The sequence below is a fragment of the Mirounga angustirostris genome, unplaced genomic scaffold (assembly GCF_029215605.1).
Source record: "Mirounga angustirostris isolate CCGP_5_RB_7025 unplaced genomic scaffold, mMirAng1.0.hap1 SCAF_14, whole genome shotgun sequence".
Taxonomy (NCBI): Eukaryota; Metazoa; Chordata; class Mammalia; order Carnivora; family Phocidae; genus Mirounga; species Mirounga angustirostris.
This window is the reverse complement of record NW_026991722.1, coordinates 67,756,706-67,773,814: the sequence shown is the minus strand read 5'-3', so window position 1 is coordinate 67,773,814 and position 17,109 is coordinate 67,756,706. Positions and strand designations below refer to the sequence as shown.

The following is a 17,109-nucleotide window of genomic DNA, read 5'->3' as shown; positions in this document are numbered from 1 at the left end:
GCTCACCAGCCCCCTCATCTCCCAGAACCCTTTTGACACCAGGATTCTCTTCCGGGAGTTAAGTTTATATGAGATTAAGACCACATAAGATATCAGTAAATTGGCTCTGATTTTTGCAGGAAGGCAGTTGAGTAGAAGGGCTTTGGAAGGAAATCAGGGGTGTTGATCTGCCCCCGTGTTACGTGGTTCTGTCCATCTCTAAGCAGCTGCAGTCTGGGAAGGAAGTGCTCCCGAATGTGCCTTACGCTCTGAAGGAGCTGGATTCTTTTCGTAACAGCTCCGTCTGCCTTTAGGAAACGTAGGTGGCGTTGAGACGTCTTTCTTGGATTCATCTGGAGTAGGATTGGTGGTGCTCATGATGCTAGTAATGCCATCGACATTCAATGTCCTGTGAAACCCACTCGCCTCTCAGACCTTCAGCCTAAAATGTGGAGGACAGCGAGGCTACTGAGGTGTGTTAGGTTGCGGACGTCCAGTGGTAGAGACAGCGGTAGGAGCCCTCTGGGAGCTGCACCCCGTCATGACAACGGGACGGTGAGCTCAAGGGAGCTCGGCCTTGGAGCACCAGACACCGTATGTCCTGTCTGCGGTCTGGTCCAGGGAGTCTCAAAACTCGGTGTTCGTGAGAATCTCTGAGTTGGGGCGGGGGGGTGTATACAAAGAAGTGTGCACTCTGACGGCCGTTTTAAAGGGCCTGTGACGTCAGGCTCACGGCCTCAGAGATAAAAGGGGGAGTCCGTGTGCCCGCGTACCTTAGCACGAGGTGTCAGGAAAGGCTCCCGGGCCTTGCTGTTGGCTGGTGTCGCTGGCTTCACTCATTAAATGCTGGGCAGGTGCCTGCCATCCGCTGGGGGCTGTGGGGGCTGCCCGCCGCTGCTCTTCGGACGTGGAGCCCTCAGACCTGGCGGTGCCCCGGGCAAGCAGGGCCCCCTCGAGTCGGCCTGGGATGGGGGAGGTGCCGGCGGTCAGACTTTGGGAGCTGGGGGGGCGCGTCACGCGGAGGACACTGCAGGATGTGCCGGCGTCAGAAGTGAGGGAGTGAGGCGCTCTTCTTGGGAGTGGGACCCAGAGGTGGTGCGACAGGCAAGGCGTGGGGGTCGGGCTGCCGTTCACCGCCACTGTCATACCCCGGGCTCCAGAGTTGGGGACCCTCTCCCTGAAGGCTTTTCATCCCTGGCAGTCCTCAAAGTGAGGCTCCAGCTGAAAGGGGACTTGTTAAACCTGCCGTGACGCCTGCATCCCACAGTGGGAGGCCTGCCAGCCAGCGAGCCACCCCACACCTCACTAGACAGCGATGTTGGGTGGCTGTCAGCATTATTTTTAGATAAATGGAGTTTGTCAAATTCCAGTGCACGTTTGCAAAGTGTGGTGAAGACTCTGCTGGAAGGCTCACCACGTGTATGGCGAGAGGGTAGAGCGGACCGCCTGCACACGTCTTTTGGGGACGCCGGCTCAGCGCCTCTGCCCCAGCTTGACCCCCTGCTGCGGTCCCGGGGCAGCCCAGGCCGAGGGCGCGTTCAGGTTTGGGCGGGCTCTCATTTTCCCACCTGAAGACAGAGCCGCCTCTTTTTGTGAGCTCTGCTGTGGTCTGAGAGTTTCTGCTTTATCTTAGCCAGTGTCTTCACATGTCCTGAGGGTGGATTCCCGAGTTAATCTGCCAGTGTGCCAGGAGCGCTGTTTTTAACACTGTTTCGATTTAACATGATGGACAGTTCAGGAAAGTCCTGTGGACTGATGGTTAATCTGCGTACAAGTACTTCAAAGGGATGGTGCTCAGTTCTGAAAACCGTTTATTGACTTCTGTTGCACGAAGGCTGCGTTACACTGCGATTGCCCAACCTACGCTGTTGGTCCAAACTTGTGAACTGTTTCTATTTTTATTAAAGTTTTTTTTTTTTTTAAGATTTTATTTATTTATTTGAGAGAGAGAGAATGAGAGAGAACATGAGAGGGGGGAGGGTCAGAGGGAGAAGCAGACTCCCTGCTGAGCAGGGAGCCCGATGCGGGACTCGATCCGGGGACTCCAGGATCATGACCTGAGCCGAAGGCAGTCGCTTAACCAACTGAGCCACCCAGGCGCCCCAACTGTTTCTATTTTTATGAGTTCACATGGCTCACTGGTCGTGGCTATGATTTAAAATGCACTTTGACTTGTTTTCAGGCAGCAGGCTGACTGTCCAGGACAGGAGTGGGTGTCTGTCCTTCCAATGAGATGTGACACTCTGGACGAGACAGTAAATGTGTCCTGTCCCCTCTCCTGGAGACCCTGGGCTACACACGGGTGTTCTCCGAGGCAGGTCAGGGTTATGCTCTGTTCTCGCTGATGCCACATTGTCTCCTTCTCCGTGGGGTGGTTCTGCCTGGGGGCTGAGAAGAGGGACCCCGGTAGCCTGACCGCCTGAAGGCGAGTGGGTGGGAACTATAATTCCATTCTCGCAAGGATGGCGTTGGATTTGACAGAGGCTTAGGTTTGTGTGCAATCGCCTGGCTTGGTTAGGAAAAGCTTCCATTGGAACCGCCGCATCTCTCCGTCTGTCTGATGAACACTGTGTGCTCCGTGCTGGGTTACAGAGTGAACGTGCCTTTCCTGCCATCCCTGCTTGCCCCGGCCTCCAGCCGGCGGTCTTGGCTGGGCCCCGCCTTCCTGCAGAGATGTGATTGAGAACGCTGGGCAGGGATCATGCCACCAGGATCTGGGGCCAGTGTCTATGAAAGCTCAGGGTGTTGTTGTGAATGTGTAACTGCGGTCAGTGCGTGACATCAAGAGAGGACAAGCTGGGAGCTCACACTCTCGGTGAACAAAGAGTGAGCCGTTAGCAGCTGTGGGTGGGCCTGCAGCCAGTCATCTGTGCTTCGTTCCAGCCTCGGGAAGGGCTGGGGCCTAGCTGTGCAAGTTGCCGTCCTGCTGCGTTTCCCTGCATAGCACACGTCACTGGGAACCAGGGTTACGGTGAAGCACCCGCTCTTCATATATGTTCTTGTTAAAAGTGAATTAATTGAAAATCAAAATAAAAAAAAATTTTTTTAAGTTTTTTTTAATTTGAGAGGGAGAGTCTAAGAGAGCACAAGCAGGGGAAACGGCAGGCAGGGGAGAAGCAGGCTTCCCGACGAGCAGGGAGCCCGACGCGGGGCTCCATCCCAGGACCCTGGGATCATGACCTGAGCCGAAGGCAGACGCTTCACCCGCTGAGCCACCCAGGCGCCCTCAAAATAAAGCTCTTTAACTGGAAAGATCTTTTCACCGTTCTCCAACGAGAAGGAAATTAAATCCCAATGCAGTCGGAACCATTTGCATATCCACAACAGGATTAGAAATAAAATTCTTAATTGGATCATTGAATCTTACACGATCTCGCTGGTTTTAAGTATTTTTCCAAAAAAACAAGAAGGATGAATGAGCGTATAGGACTTTATTTACTGGAACGGTGGGCTGCCCTGCGGGCACTTGCATGTGTGCCGGACTGTGTAGGAGGCTGTCGTGAGTCGCTGTCCGTGGACAGCAGAGCTGCGTCCATGGGGATGAGGTAGGCACGCGGCTGTGCGTCCGGGGGGTGGGGGGTGGCGGTTACAGCAAACGGCTTTGTAGACGCATGTCACGCGAGGGAAGGACGCCAGCGCCCAGCCGTGCACGCTCATTGAGAGCGGACTTCTCATCGGCGTGTTTGCTGCCCCTTCGCGGTCCATTGTCCCCGGTGTGTCCCCACATTGCCCGCTTCCTCCAGATCAGCTGTCCCATGGGCAGCCTTCCTCGAATCAGAAACCTCTAGAAAGGGTGTGGTCGCCGATGGAGTGACGCTGCACGTGTCTTTCCGCAGCGACCGTGGCCGCCGTGTACTACAGCTACTACATGCTGCCCGACGGCACCTACTGCCTGGCGCCCCCCCCGCCGGGGGTCGACGTGGCCGCCTACTACAGCACCCTGCCTGCTGGGGGGGCCACCGCCGCCCCGCCACCCCCCGGGACCACGCCCCCACCCCCCCCAACCACAGCAGAGACCAGTAGCGGGGTGACCGCCACCCTCACCACAAGGTACGCCCACTTCTGCCCGTCGGCACGCACTTCTTTGCTCTCGGGCTGGGGTCTTTGGTCTGGCTCTCCAGCAGGGTCTCTGTCGCCTGAGGGTTTAAGTGTCCAAATACTGAAGTTACGGGCTGATAGCACAAATCGTCATGACGTGAACACTTAGAAAATTGATTCCCAGTCAGCACCCCACATCACTTCCAGCTCCTGCATCCTCAGCGCCCCACTCCCCATAACCCCCGCATCCTCAGTGCCCCACTCCCCATAACCCCCGCATCCTCAGCACCCCACTCCCCCATAAACCTTGCATCCTCAGTGCCCCATAACCCCTGCATTCTCAGCACCCCACTACTCCATAACCCCTGCATCCTCAGCACCCCAATACCCCATAAACCCTGCATCCTCAGCACCCTACTCCCCCATGACCCCTGCATCCTCAGCACCCCACAGTCCCCATAACCCCTGCATCCTTAGCACCCACACCACCCTGACCCCCCACATCTGGGCTTTCTGATGTTCTGACATCTCAGTTGGGCAGTTCTTCGTAAAGTCAGGGGGAAGTGAAGCTGCAGTTATTTCCAAGAAATGCAGGATTTTATGAAGTCGATGGAAGTGACTCCCAGAAGCTGTAGGCAAATGGGGGCTGGCTGCCAGACCAGCTGAGCATTGAACAAAAGTGACAGTGGGGCAGAGATTGGGCCCCAACACCTGTCTTACACCAACATCTGGGGTCTGCAGAGTGGGCGAGTGCTCTGTGGGCGCTTTGTCAGGAGCGCTGGGTGCCTGCAGTTGAAATTTGACAGAACACTTGGGTGTTTCTGCAAAATGACCTTTCTGACCGTGCTGAGAAAGGGGACACAAAACGAGGATGTTGAAGTGCACGTCCTCTGTTTTAATGTGAAAAAGAATCAACGCATGACTTATTCTTGGTTGCTTCTAAGAATTGGCTTATCACTGGAGGGAAACGTTAGGGGAAAAAATAAACCTGTTTTTATGGTTTTAGTTCTTACTTTCCATAAAACCCCATTTTTACCATTGGCAAGGATATTTTAGTCCATTTTCAAGGAGCTGACTTGGATTAATTGTTCGTGGTTGAAGGTGTGCTCAGATAGTCTCCGTGTGTGTGTGTGTGTCACTGCGTGTGGGTGTGGCCCAGGACGCTCAGAGCCCCCCACAGCGCGCCGCGCTGGTCCACCAGCTGGTGGTTTTGGGGGCCCCTGCACTGGGAGCGTGACGGAGCTCTCCTCTGCAGTGCACTTGCTCCCGTGGCGGCCATCATCCCCCCGCCCCCCGACATTCAGCCCGTGATCGACAAGCTGGCAGAATACGTGGCTCGCAACGGCCTCAAGTTTGAGACCAGCGTCCGTGCCAAGAACGACCAGAGGTGAGGAATGGAACGGGGGGGATGGATACGGGTGTGTGGGGCGTTTCACTTAGCTTGGTTTTAGTCTAGCTACCTAATTCCTTTCTTTAACGTTTTTAATCCTCGTGTGTTTACGTAAATACGTCTTATAATCACCTTGCTGAATTACTTAGAGTTGTGTGGTGGGTTTTTTGTTTGTTTTGTTTTTAAGAATGCTGAAGCTTACCTAAAACAGGGCTGGAGTTGCTGCTTTTCAAGAATCTGCCATTTAGGGGGTGGGGATGAGGATGAAGGAGGGCACCTGTCCTGGGGAGCACCGGGGGGTGTATGGAGGTGCTCAGTCAGTACACCGCGCACCTGAAACGAGTATCAGACTGTTCGTTAACCAAATGAAGTGAAAATAAAAACTAGAAAAATATATATGCCAGGTAGAAAAATACAAGTTTAAAAAAAAGATACGTGTTTATAAAGAAACACGAAACAAAGAACCAGGGAAAAGAGTCTGCCATTTAATCAAATAATGTTCCATGCCTCGGGTGTGAGCCAGCCAGCAAGAGGTTGCGCTTGCGTGTGATTCTGTGACCACGCACGGCTGTCGGGGTAACTGGTTCGAGTGGTCGTTGGAGAGCATGTGGGACAGCGGCTGCTCGCAGCGAGCCGTCTGTAGGAGCCCCGTGTGTCCGCGCAGCTGACCCGTCCTCGTCTCTGCTCCTAGGTTCGAGTTCCTGCAGCCCTGGCACCAGTATAACGCCTACTACGAGTTCAAGAAGCAGTTCTTCCTCCAGAAGGAAGGGGGCGACAGGGCACAGGTACTGGGGGGCCGGGGAGACCCGGAGCCTCTGTGTTGGCTGGGGCACAGGTGCAGGAATACTGGTACTTACTCCCAGGACGCAGCAGAGGGCTCCTGGCTGTACTCTGTCTGCGAGGGCCTGCACCTTTCAGAGTGGAAACCTGTGTTTGGGATCCTTGGAAGACTTTGACCCCTGTGCAAACTTCACTGATGATCAGCATGTTCTGAACAGAGAATCCTGTCTCTTGAAGCCTTTGATGTTTTGGTTGGCTGTTGTTTTTAACAGCTTTTGGTGGAGGCCCTGTTCCCTGTTTCTTTTGCACTAACATACCCGTCCGTATGTAGAATGGGAGCGTGGTGCTCATGGCCAGTGCTGCCCGTGGTGGGGCCTTTATCCTGGGGGCGGCCGGCCGCCGTGCAGCGTCCCGCTGTGGGACTCGCACGCCTGCTGGATGCCGCTCCTCCTGTCCTTGTAACGCTTCTCCTGCAGCGCTCCCCCGGTTACATGGGTGCCTGTTTGGTTCAAACCTATTTTGTAGATGATGTAGGCCTTGCTTCTTATCAGTGGCGTTCTTCAGACTTGTATCTGTAACTGCTCAGACCGATAAAAATGACTCCTGTGCAGCCGACGGGCATGATCTGATATTTTGGAAGGGTTCTCAGGCATCTGTGTCCAAAGAAAAGGAGGTGTGCGTCGGCCCCCGAGACAGCATTACAGCTTTTAGAGGCATTCTGTCCTTCCAGAGGGAGAACCTCCTTGCGCTCCCCCTCTGCTGTGTTGTGTCAGGAGGTGGCAAGTCTGTCTGTCTGTCTGTGGCAAACCCTGGGTGGCTCTGATGGCGCCGTTGACCGTCACGTTCAATCTCTAGGCTGTGTCAGCACCAGAAGAGGCTCCTGCAGAATCTGCTCCCGAAAAGCCGAGTGACGGTGGGGAGGAGGGTGTGTGTGAAGACTCGGCCGACGCAGCGAGAGGCGGCCCCACGGGGAAGAAGGAGGCGTCATCCAGTAAGACTGTAGCAGACGGGAAGCTGGTCAAAGGTAGGCCGCTGCCAGTCCCGCCCTTGCAGACGTCAGGTCAGGTCGGGGGTGTGGGGGGCCATCACCTCTGGGAGGTTGCTGTCCTAAAGCTCCCCTGCCTCGCAATCTTTCCTCATTTGGAGTGTGGGGCCATTGGGATAGGAGCTCATCTGAGGTACAGCTTTGTCTCGTGGTCTGTTCTAGCAAGTTTAACGGAAATGTTCAGCACGTGTCCCGGGTGTTTGGCTCCTTCTTGGACTCCAGCAGGCACACTCGCGTACGGACTCTGGCACCAATGAGATTAGTTGTCTGTGTGTCCTGAGGCCCTCTCCCGGGCACTCCTCCACTCCTTGCACCTTGTCACCATTTATGTTCTTAGAACGACTTTCTTCTGTTCAGGCAGGCCTACACAGAAAGCGTCGATATACTAAAAAGGGCGGGACGGGGGGCTGGCACAGGTCAGTGTGGGTGAGACGTAGGAAGCTGCAGTGAGTCCCACGTGGCAGGGACGGGAGGGACTTGGTGGAGTACCAGGCACCCCACACAGAGCCACAGTCCCAGGCAGAGGCCAGAGCTGCATGCAGGTGCACACAGGAGGCGTGGTCAGAGTGGTGGCTGGGTCCTGGGGGGCGCGGCTTGCAGAGCAGCCACAATCAGCTCGTGGGGCGCTGGGACTTCGGTCGTCGCAGGTGCCAGATCAGAGAAATGACTGCATCCAGGTGGTGACTGTGAGGACACCCAGCAGAGAGTCACCTGGAGCTGTTGGTGGGGCTGGTGCCGGACACAGAGCTGCAGAGAGTCGGGGGAGGGCGAGCTGCTGGGGCAGAGGTGCTTTGCATCGAGCTGCCTTGTTGGATAGGGTGGTGATCTGGAGTAACCAGCCCGGCGCAGGTGGGTGACTGACCGGGGAAACTCAGTCGAGCCTCTCATTCCAGGAGTTACCTAAGCACACCTGCTGAATCTCACCCTTCCCAGCCACCTGCAGACTCTCATCGAAATGACAAAGGAACATAATAAGTGGAGAATAAAATCAGTTGTTGCTGCAGAAGCGGGGGGAGGTATTTACTATCTGTGTTTCAGAAGGACAGGCCAGCCCGCCTGGAATTTAGTTCATAGAGAAGAGAGGGACACTTTGGGGCTCGGTGGCAGTGACCCCCAGGCCATGGCAGCCTCTGCCAACCAGAGAGCGGGCGGGTGGGAGGCCAGAGCAGCCGGGGGCAGCAGGTGGCTTGCCACGATCGTCAGGCAGTGGGGCAGCTGGGACCACACGGCCCACCCCCCTCCTGCTGCGCTCGGAGCCGTCTCACAGAGCCCGGCCCGCGCCTGTGACGGTCCGGTGTGGAGCCGCAGAGTGCCTGGGTGCCAGGGAGGCATCGTGACTGAGCGCAGCACGTGGTGCCGCTGCTCAGCGCACATCTGCAGGGGTTGCCTAGGAACAAGCTCCATACGGTGAAATACACTGAAAGCCTGAAAATCACCCCGGGTGCAAAGATGGGCTGCAGATTGTTTTCAGGTCTCCAAGGGAGGAGGTGGAGGTGCAGGAAAGCATCCAAGAGAGAAAAACGGGCAGGTTGTGCCCCGGGCGGAGGAAAGGCAGATTGGCACGTCAGACCCACATCTGCAGCAATAAATGCCAGGTAATTAAGGTGTGTCTGGAATTCTGAATGAAAAGTATTCTGGATGTTTCTGGGCACAAAGACACTTTCAGACGCGTCAAGACTCCAAAATAATGAGTCAAAGAAATCTTTTTCTTTTTTTTTAAGATACCATTTTTAAGTAATCTTTACACCCAACATGCAGCTTAAACTCACAACCCTGAGATCAAGAGTCGCTCGCTCCGCTGGCTGAGCCGGCCAGGCACCCCCAATGGGAATATTTCTTGTCAAAAAATTGTCAAATACAGCAAAATTGTCAAACAAAAATTTACATAGCTTTTGTATGCTCAATGTTGGTAAAGAAAACCTGTGACAAGCATTCGGCTCAAGAACCTAGAACGTTGGAGCGCCTGGGTGGTTTAGTCAGCTAAGCGTCTGCCTCCAGCTCAGGTCATGATCTCAGGGTCCTGGGATCGAGCCCCATGTCGGGCTCCCTGCTCCGCGGGGAACCTGCTTCTCCCGCTCTCTACTGTTCTCCCTGCTTGTGTTCCCTCTCTCGCTGTGACAAATAAAATATTAAAAAGAAGAAGAAGAAGAACCTAGAAAGCATAAAACGCATCTGAGGAACGCAGGAGAGGGGGAACAGTACATGTCAGAGCCGGAACCAGCGAGGATGTAGGAAAAGGCCAGTGAAGCATATTGTTGTGCAGGCGGATAGGATACACAGCATACGGTGGGTGAAGAAAATCAGATTTTCAGAGTGCGCAGGAATAATACATATAACCCTAAATTTGAATGAATTTGAAAATAACTGAAAAAATTGGGAAAGTGTAAGTTGCCACTGTCGTGTCAAGAAGAGGTAGTGTGATGGACGTGACGGACGTATAGGTCTGGAAGAACTTAGGGGACACGCACGGGTTCGGCCAAGTCCAGGCCACTGGAAGTACTGCGTTGGGTCAGGTTTGCTCCCACAGGAAAGAGGAGCCTGTGCCACCCAAGGCCCGTGGGAGTGCGGGGCGGCCCAGGGCCCGGCAGCAGGTCCCCAGCAGGCACCGGCGTGTCGTGCAGTGTGGACGGCGAAGCTTCTTCAGTGCAAAAGTAACTCACGTCGGCAAGCCCGGCCCCCCGTTACAGAGAACAAACGAATACGACTTCAGCCTCACATCTGACAACAATAGTTCCAGGCAGATTATATATTTAAATGAAAAAAAAAAATCATAAAGCAGCACCTGCTTGGCGCATCGCCAACTCGATTTCAGCTCCAGTCGTGATCTCGGGGTCCTGGGATCCGGCCCTGCGTCGGGCTCCGCGCTGAGGTCACAGCCTGCTTGTCCCGCCGCCTCAGCTCCTGCACACATACACTCTCTCTTTAAAATAAAATCTTTTTTTAAAAAAGAACCATGAAGATGGAAGAAAGTAAAGGTAATTTCTTCTTTATGATCTAAGAGTTGGAATAGACTTTCTAAAAATTGAAGCCCTAAATCCTAAGGAAAGATTAGGAGGTCTGACGGGGACAGGCCCTGAACGAAGTTCAGTGACAGACGGCTCACACGGCAAGAGGAGAAGCGGAGTTGTGCGCACTGTGGGAAGAGCTCAGCGCCCGCTGAGAAAAGACAGTGCGGCAGAGGGTAGTGGGCCGAGGACACGGGCAGATCACTCACAAAAGAAGACAAGTAGCTGGTCAGTAAATAAATTTTTAAAGTGTATCTTCATTAACAAAATGCTGTTTTTTGCCTCCCAAATCAGTCAAGTTGAACACAGCGCTCAGCGAGGGAGAGGCTCCGGGCGGCGGGGACGCGAGCTGTCTTTGCAGGCGTGCAAGGGCGCGGCCCCTAGAAGACCAGCCTCCCCGCGGACAGCTCGCGCTCCGACACCTGCGGGCCGGCCCGGCAACCCGGCCGGGTGCTCACCGCAGGCCCGTAGGCTCTTAGAAGTAAACCCTCGGCGGTGGTCGTGGGAAACTGAAATAAACTGGAGCGTCCAGAACAAGAGACAATACTCCGGTTTTTAAAAATGATCTCTGCTGACCCGGAAACATGGCACGGCGCTGCAGGAGCAGGTCCTAATGCTCTGGCGTGGCCCCGTTCACGTGTGTGCGGGCGGCTCCTCCTCACGTCTACGCTACGGCTGGTCTTCCGTTTTGTCCGCCGGCGGCTTCAGAGTTTTCCGTAGAGAACGTGGTTACTTCTGAAGGCCAACAGTAACGAGCCTGTTCCCTTATCCATGGAGTCGCATCTGCTGCGGAAAATGGAGGCCTGGGCACTGTGGGCGCCTCCACATGCACTGACTGCCGCTCGGGCCTGGCTCCCAGCCGCCTTGGCCCCACGCCCTGCAGCCCAGGGTGAGCAGGCTGTGGACACAGGATACGAAACCTGCAGAGGTGTGGAGGGGGGCGGAGAGAGGCCAGGCTGGCGTCCGTGAGCTGAGGCTGGAGGAGGCGGAAGCGGGGGAAGGGAGGCAGAGGCCGGGGAAGGGAGGCTGGCAGCGGTGGGCCGCGCGGACGGAGGCCCGGCAGACGGAGGCCCTGCAGATGGAGGCGGGGCCGGAGCCGGGGCGCATCCTTGCTGCAGGGGATCCAGGGTAGGTTCCCTCACACGAAGGCAGGTTTCCCGTCCTCCGCTCTCTGGCTCAGCTCGCTGGAGAAGTGACTACCTCGGTTCCCCGTCTGTGAGCAGGGAGGCCAGCAGCACCCCTGACAAGGCTGCGCATTAGCGAGGTGAGGCCCGCGGGCTGTCACGGTGCTCCCTTCCGTTACTAAATTATTAGCTTTAGCGTCTGCGTCAAGTAACTGTGCTCTTTGGCCTCGTTTCACACGCGTAAATGCCAAGTGTCCTTACAAATGTTGTGTTAGCACAGAAAGTGTTCCGGAAGCTTTTATTTTAAAATATGACATTTGTTGATGGCTGGTTTTTCTGTTTGGAGGAAGAGATGGTTTAAGAATCATTAAAGTTATCTTGAGATAGAATACTGTAGCCCCAAGTCTGTGAGCAATTTTGATTAACATTTAAGTGATTTTTTTGCCTTTTAAGTTCAGTTGAGCCTGTGTTTGTTAGAGATCATATTACCATAGGCAGTAAAGGGTTAATATTAAACTTGTTTTTCTCAGAAAATTTCAGGGTGTACAGACGCAGCATGCTGTGATGAGCACACCACCCCGCTCCCCCTGCCGCCCGCCCCACAGTCCCCAACATTGTAGCATTTCAGCCATAGATGATGTAGCGTGCCTGCAGACAATGGACTGTGTAACGCACGCACAGGACAGTGGTTACCGTGGACTCTCCTAACAGACCGTGTTTGTGACCCCTGTGTGGCCTCTGGGCGGGGTCTGTTGTACACGGGGGCGCAGGCGGTGCGACGCTGACTTTCCGCTTGACTTACCAACTGTGCTTTTCCCAGCACTGAGCATCTGGGCGTGCTCTGGCTCGAGGTGATTGTAGGCAAAAGGTGGTTATGTTTCAGAGATCTGGGGTACTTACGTACTTCCAGCTTGCGTGGCTGTGGAGCCGCAAAATGCTGATCGTGGGACCCTGAGGGGCCAGCTGGGCCACCCCTCCCCGTGTGCAGTCACCGACAGACATGCCCCTTCTGCTGGAACCTGCCGGGTTTCTTACGGAAAATGTCGAGCACATCCAAAAGCAGCATACCTACCCAGAACGCCCTTCCTGCGTTCTCAGAGTTCGCTGGTGTGCACTGCACTGTAAAATTTCCCTTTGCTGTGGTTTACTTGGATGTCTTTCATTAAATGATAATTCATGGTTTTTAAAAGGGAAGTACCTTAGTACAGTCGATTAGGTGTCGTTAAGAACCACCTTTACCCGGGGCGCCTGGGTGGCTCAGTTGGTTAAGCGACTGCCTTCGGCTCAGGTCATGATCCTGGAGTCCCGGGATCGAGTCCCGCATCGGGCTCCCTGCTCGGCGGGGAGCCTGCTTCTCCCTCTAACCCTCCCCCCTCTCATGTACTCTCTCTCTCTCTCATTCTCGCTCTCTCAAATAAATAAATAAATCTTTAAAAAAAAAAAAAAAAAAAAAAAAGAACCACCTTTACCCTAGTGTCCAAGAGAGCAGCGGACTCTTGAGTGCGTGCTGAGTGGATGGGGGGGTACGGGGAAGAAGATTATTTCCTTTTGGGCCTTTGTATTTCTCGTAAGTTAAAATTCTCAAATATTCTTGGGGAGAACACGGAACCACCTAAGATTTTGTGACAGCAGTGGTCTGACATGATGCCTCGCATGAAGTAGGTGCCTGTTACGATGTTTGCTGAGTAAGGGACTGGGCCCAGTAACCTTCGCTTTGTAAGAAGAGGCTACTTTATAGGGTTGGGATTTTTTTAGAAATATCTTTTTATAGTGGAGTCGCATCATATGCCTGTTTGACCTTTGCAAATTCAGCCATATGCTGAGCCCAGAAAAAGAAGGAAAACCCCAAGGAGAATTGACCCTTTACAAACGCAGCAACCCTGACTCACCCTTAGTGCCTGCGTCCCTGGTGAGGCGTGCATGGGGTCCCCCCCGTGAGCCAGCCCAGCCTCCCTGCGTGCAGCGTGCGTTTCAACAGCCCCTTCTGAAAACACAGGCGCAGGCCGCTGCCCCTAGGATCTCCCTCTGCGTAAGATGTGGCTCCACTCGGGACGCTGCCCCGCCAGCCGATGCTCATGTGGATGGTGGGGCCTGTGAGGGTTTCTGCTCTGTGCTTCCAGGTACCTAAAAATGTATCACCATTTTCACTTTTCTCAATAGCTTCATTTGCTCCAATAAGCTTTGCAATCAAGGCCAAAGAAAATGATCTACTTCCCCTGGAAAAAAATCGTGTTAAGCTAGATGATGACAGTGATGATGATGAAGAAGGCAAAGAAGGCCAAGAAAGTTCTAGTAGTGCTACAAACACTAACCCGGCAGTTACCCCACCCTGTGTAGTTGTTGAGGAGAAGCGGCCTCAACTTACCCAGGAGGAGCTAGAAGCGAAGCAAGGTTTGTCATTATGTTTTCAACTTCTTGAGAGAAAAAGTACATAAACACAAGGTTAACCTACTAAGCCCACAGTGCAGACTGCCCACTGGGACCTCCAGTCTTTGGACACCAGAACCAAGGGGCTTCGGTGGGGGTGTCGAGCATGCGGGCACTGCTCTTCACTAAGCATCAGACGCAGGACCCCCGGCAGCTTGTTTGTTTCTAGAGTCTGCCCACAGTGCTTTCATGGGGGGCGGGGGGCCTTTGCGCTCTGACCACCGCCTTGGGGCGAATGCTCAGCCTGTGTTCCCGGCTCAGGTCCTGTACCAAACAAGGAGATGCCCTTCTGTGAGGCGGTCTGCCTGCAGAGCCTTCAGACCCTTCAAGGTGACGCAGGCCCAGGTTGGGTCCTGGCCAGGCCGCCGGCTGCCCCCAACACCACCAGCACCCCCCAGTCTCCCACCCCTCCTCCAGAACACACTGCGTTCTGCACTAAAGTAGTTGCATTAGCAGCTTCTGTGTGTTCTCCCCGGGTTTGTATGCTGCTTTTCTGTATATGCACGCACGGATGAAGCAACATTTGTAGAAGGATGGGTTACTCAGACCTGGCCTCGTGCATAGTTGCTCTCAGCAGGCTCGGCTCCGCACGTGAGTCTGAATCCGCACCGACTGCCGTAACTGAGCAATGCGTCGGATCATTTGGAGTAAACCTTGTAATGCAGCATCCCTTGCTGGGGATGAGTGCCATTCTCAGGTTTCCATGATTCCAGCTCTCCCTGCTGTGGAATCCCATCAACCTTCTGACTTTGATTCTGAAGGTGAACTATTAGAAATACTAATAATACGCATTTTGAACTAATTCTCTAAAAATTCAATTTGATTTGTTTATCCTGAAATTTGGGTCACATTTTAGAACAACTGCACTGTATTTCGTGGCCCTTTTTCTGCCTGTGAAAATTAAGATAGCAAGGTGTTTATAAAATACCACGTGTTCTAAACATCGCTGTCTTTTGTTTATTCCTTAAGCAAAGCAAAAGCTGGAGGACCGACTTGCAGCTGCTGCCAGAGAGAAGCTGGCCCAGGCGTCTAAGGAATCGAAGGAGAAACAGCTTCAAGCAGAACGTAAAAGGAAAGCAGCTTTATTTTTGCAAACCTTAAAAAATCCTCTGCCAGAAGCAGAAGTCGGAAAAGTTGAGGAAAATCCTTTCAGCGTGGAGGTAAGTTAAAGTCCACATCCGCGTTCCGTGTAGAAGCGGGTGAGTGTGGGTCTCCTGCCCCAAGGGGGCCCAGGAGAGTGTGGTCAAAACCATCAAAGCACCCGAGGCAGGTGCCAGGTGCGGTCTCAGAGACTTGGACCTTTAACCCCGGGCCGGGAACCTCTGCTCCCAAGAGCGCATGAGGCCACTGGGGGCTTTCCCGGGAGGGACGTGCATCCACCTGGGGACACACTTGGCCAGAGCACTGACGGCTTGGGTCCATGTCAACACCAGTACTTGAATTCCGTGACCAGCCCTCTGCACGTTTGCTCCCCTGCCCCGGGCTTGGGACAGGGCTTCTCCACTGTCCCCAGCCTGTCTTGTAGTGGCCTTCCCCAGTGATGGAGAAGGCGCCCCGTGCTCTTGATCACGTGGACATCTCTGAGAGTCTAGGGCTGTGACTCGAAACGGGTTTGGGCTGCACGTACCTGCGGGGTGTCTATCTTTCCCGAGGAAAACCTCACCCTGAGTTCCGGGCTCCCGCCTCCTGCTGCCGGCCAAGCCCACCGTCTCCCGTCAGGAGCCGGTCTGGGGCTCAGTCAGGGAGAAGCAGAGGCCGACATGCCTCCCCTGGGATGGTTGCGGCTCGGAGTGGGCTGTGTGCGTGGCCTGCATTGTTCTGAGGCCGTGTGCACGTGGAGTGGACGGTGTAGCTCGTGGACATCTGCATACGGAGCTGTTTTAGCCGGTGATGTTACGTCGTCATATCTGTATTTCCTGACAGCGTCGTGTTTGAGTGGAAACTTGGTCGCGGCCGGAATTATTCATCGTTGATTCGCAGTTTCCCCCAGTCTGCTGTGTTGCCTCCTCACAGCTACCAGAATCCTCTCCCTGTAAATACAAGATAGGCTTCAACTTGGGCTTTTTTCCTGTTTATCCACGGGTGGCGTCTCCCACGTTTCTTGTTTTCAAGCACGTGTTCTGAATCTGTCATACGTACGTAGAAATGAGTGTTGGTGCTTCTTGTTTAAATCACTGAGTCAATCTTCTTGCACATCTAGTGGAGGGATTGTAATTCTTAAGCTATTTCAACAAAAACATGATGGTAGTAGCAGATGGTAATAATGTCTTTAATTGCTTTGAAACAAAAATCCTTTAATTACGTTGGCAGTTGTCATAAAGGAGATTCAGTTGGGAAGTATTTTAGCCTAAAGCAGCTTCCGGAGACAGGTCAGCCTGCCTTCGTGGGCCGTGCTGTGCACACTCCACTCACAGGTGCTGACACACCCGTCCCCCCGCCCTGCCCACCCGGGTGTGGGGGCTCGGGAGCTGCTGGGGTGTGGCCCCCCAGCCTGTGTGAGCCGCCTGTGCAGGGCAGTGTAGGGACGCCCCTCAGAAGGCCTGGCTCAAAACCTGGCTGGAGCTTGTGACAGCTCATCTGCTTTGACTTTGATTAACAGCGGTGCGTGCGCTTGACGCAGACCGTCCACGTGCAGGGGAGAGGCGCGGACGAGGAGGAAGCAGGCCTCCCTACTCGTGTGTTCCTGTTTCACAATTCCTATGGAGTCCTTATTTATTTCAGTTTTTATCGTGTGAAATAAACATATATACAACTTGTCACCTTAACCCTTTCTGAGCACACCGTTCAGCAGCACTGAGCACTGAGCATCACGTGCCGCCGTCACCACCCTCCACCCCCAGGGCCTTGTCATCTTCCTGAGTGAGACTCTGCCCCATGAACCACTGGCCGGGGGGCCCCTGGAGCCCACGCCGTCCGTGGCCATCGGCCTGGCTGCTCTCAGGGCCTCGTGGAGGTGGAGTATTGGTTCTTCCGGGACCAGCCTATGTCACCTGTCACAATGTCGTTTTTTAAGCTGAATCATACCCCATGGTATGTGAATACTGCGTTTTAGTTCTTGTGTATTCTCAAGGGAAAACAACCTATTTCCATGTGTAGATTGAAATATCACGCTCCTAGGCCCACGCCCGGTGCGTTACTGTGGCATGTCGGGCTTTTCGCCTCCGGAAGAGCTCTTCCCTGTGCCCGTCAACACTCGTGCTTAGGGAGTACTTATTGGACGAGGGACTGCTACTAGCCCTAAGGTTGACCCAGTCTACGGCGGACGTGCAGGCCGCCCCCGGGTCTTAGCGCTATAACCCTGCTCCTGGGTCTCGTGCACTA

The 17,109-nt window shown here is 54.2% G+C and overlaps 1 protein-coding gene across 9 annotated transcripts in view; it reads left to right on the top strand.

The window, feature by feature from the left end:
* Positions 1–17,109, top strand: part of SFSWAP (splicing factor SWAP) — a 70,098-nt gene that overhangs the window by 28,451 nt on the left and 24,538 nt on the right. For all 9 annotated transcript variants that reach the window (XR_010407377.1, XR_006793068.3, XM_064578181.1 and 6 more), the window contains 6 exons: positions 3,816–4,029; positions 5,273–5,404; positions 6,099–6,192; positions 7,043–7,211; positions 13,522–13,752; positions 14,758–14,948. Coding sequence is in view for 7 of the 9 variants with exons in the window: in XM_064578181.1 (XP_064434251.1) it covers positions 3,816–4,029; positions 5,273–5,404; positions 6,099–6,192; positions 7,043–7,211; positions 13,522–13,752; positions 14,758–14,948 (1,031 nt within the window). In the remaining 2 variants the exon portion in view is untranslated. The remainder of the gene's footprint in view (positions 1–3,815; positions 4,030–5,272; positions 5,405–6,098; positions 6,193–7,042; positions 7,212–13,521; positions 13,753–14,757; positions 14,949–17,109) is intronic.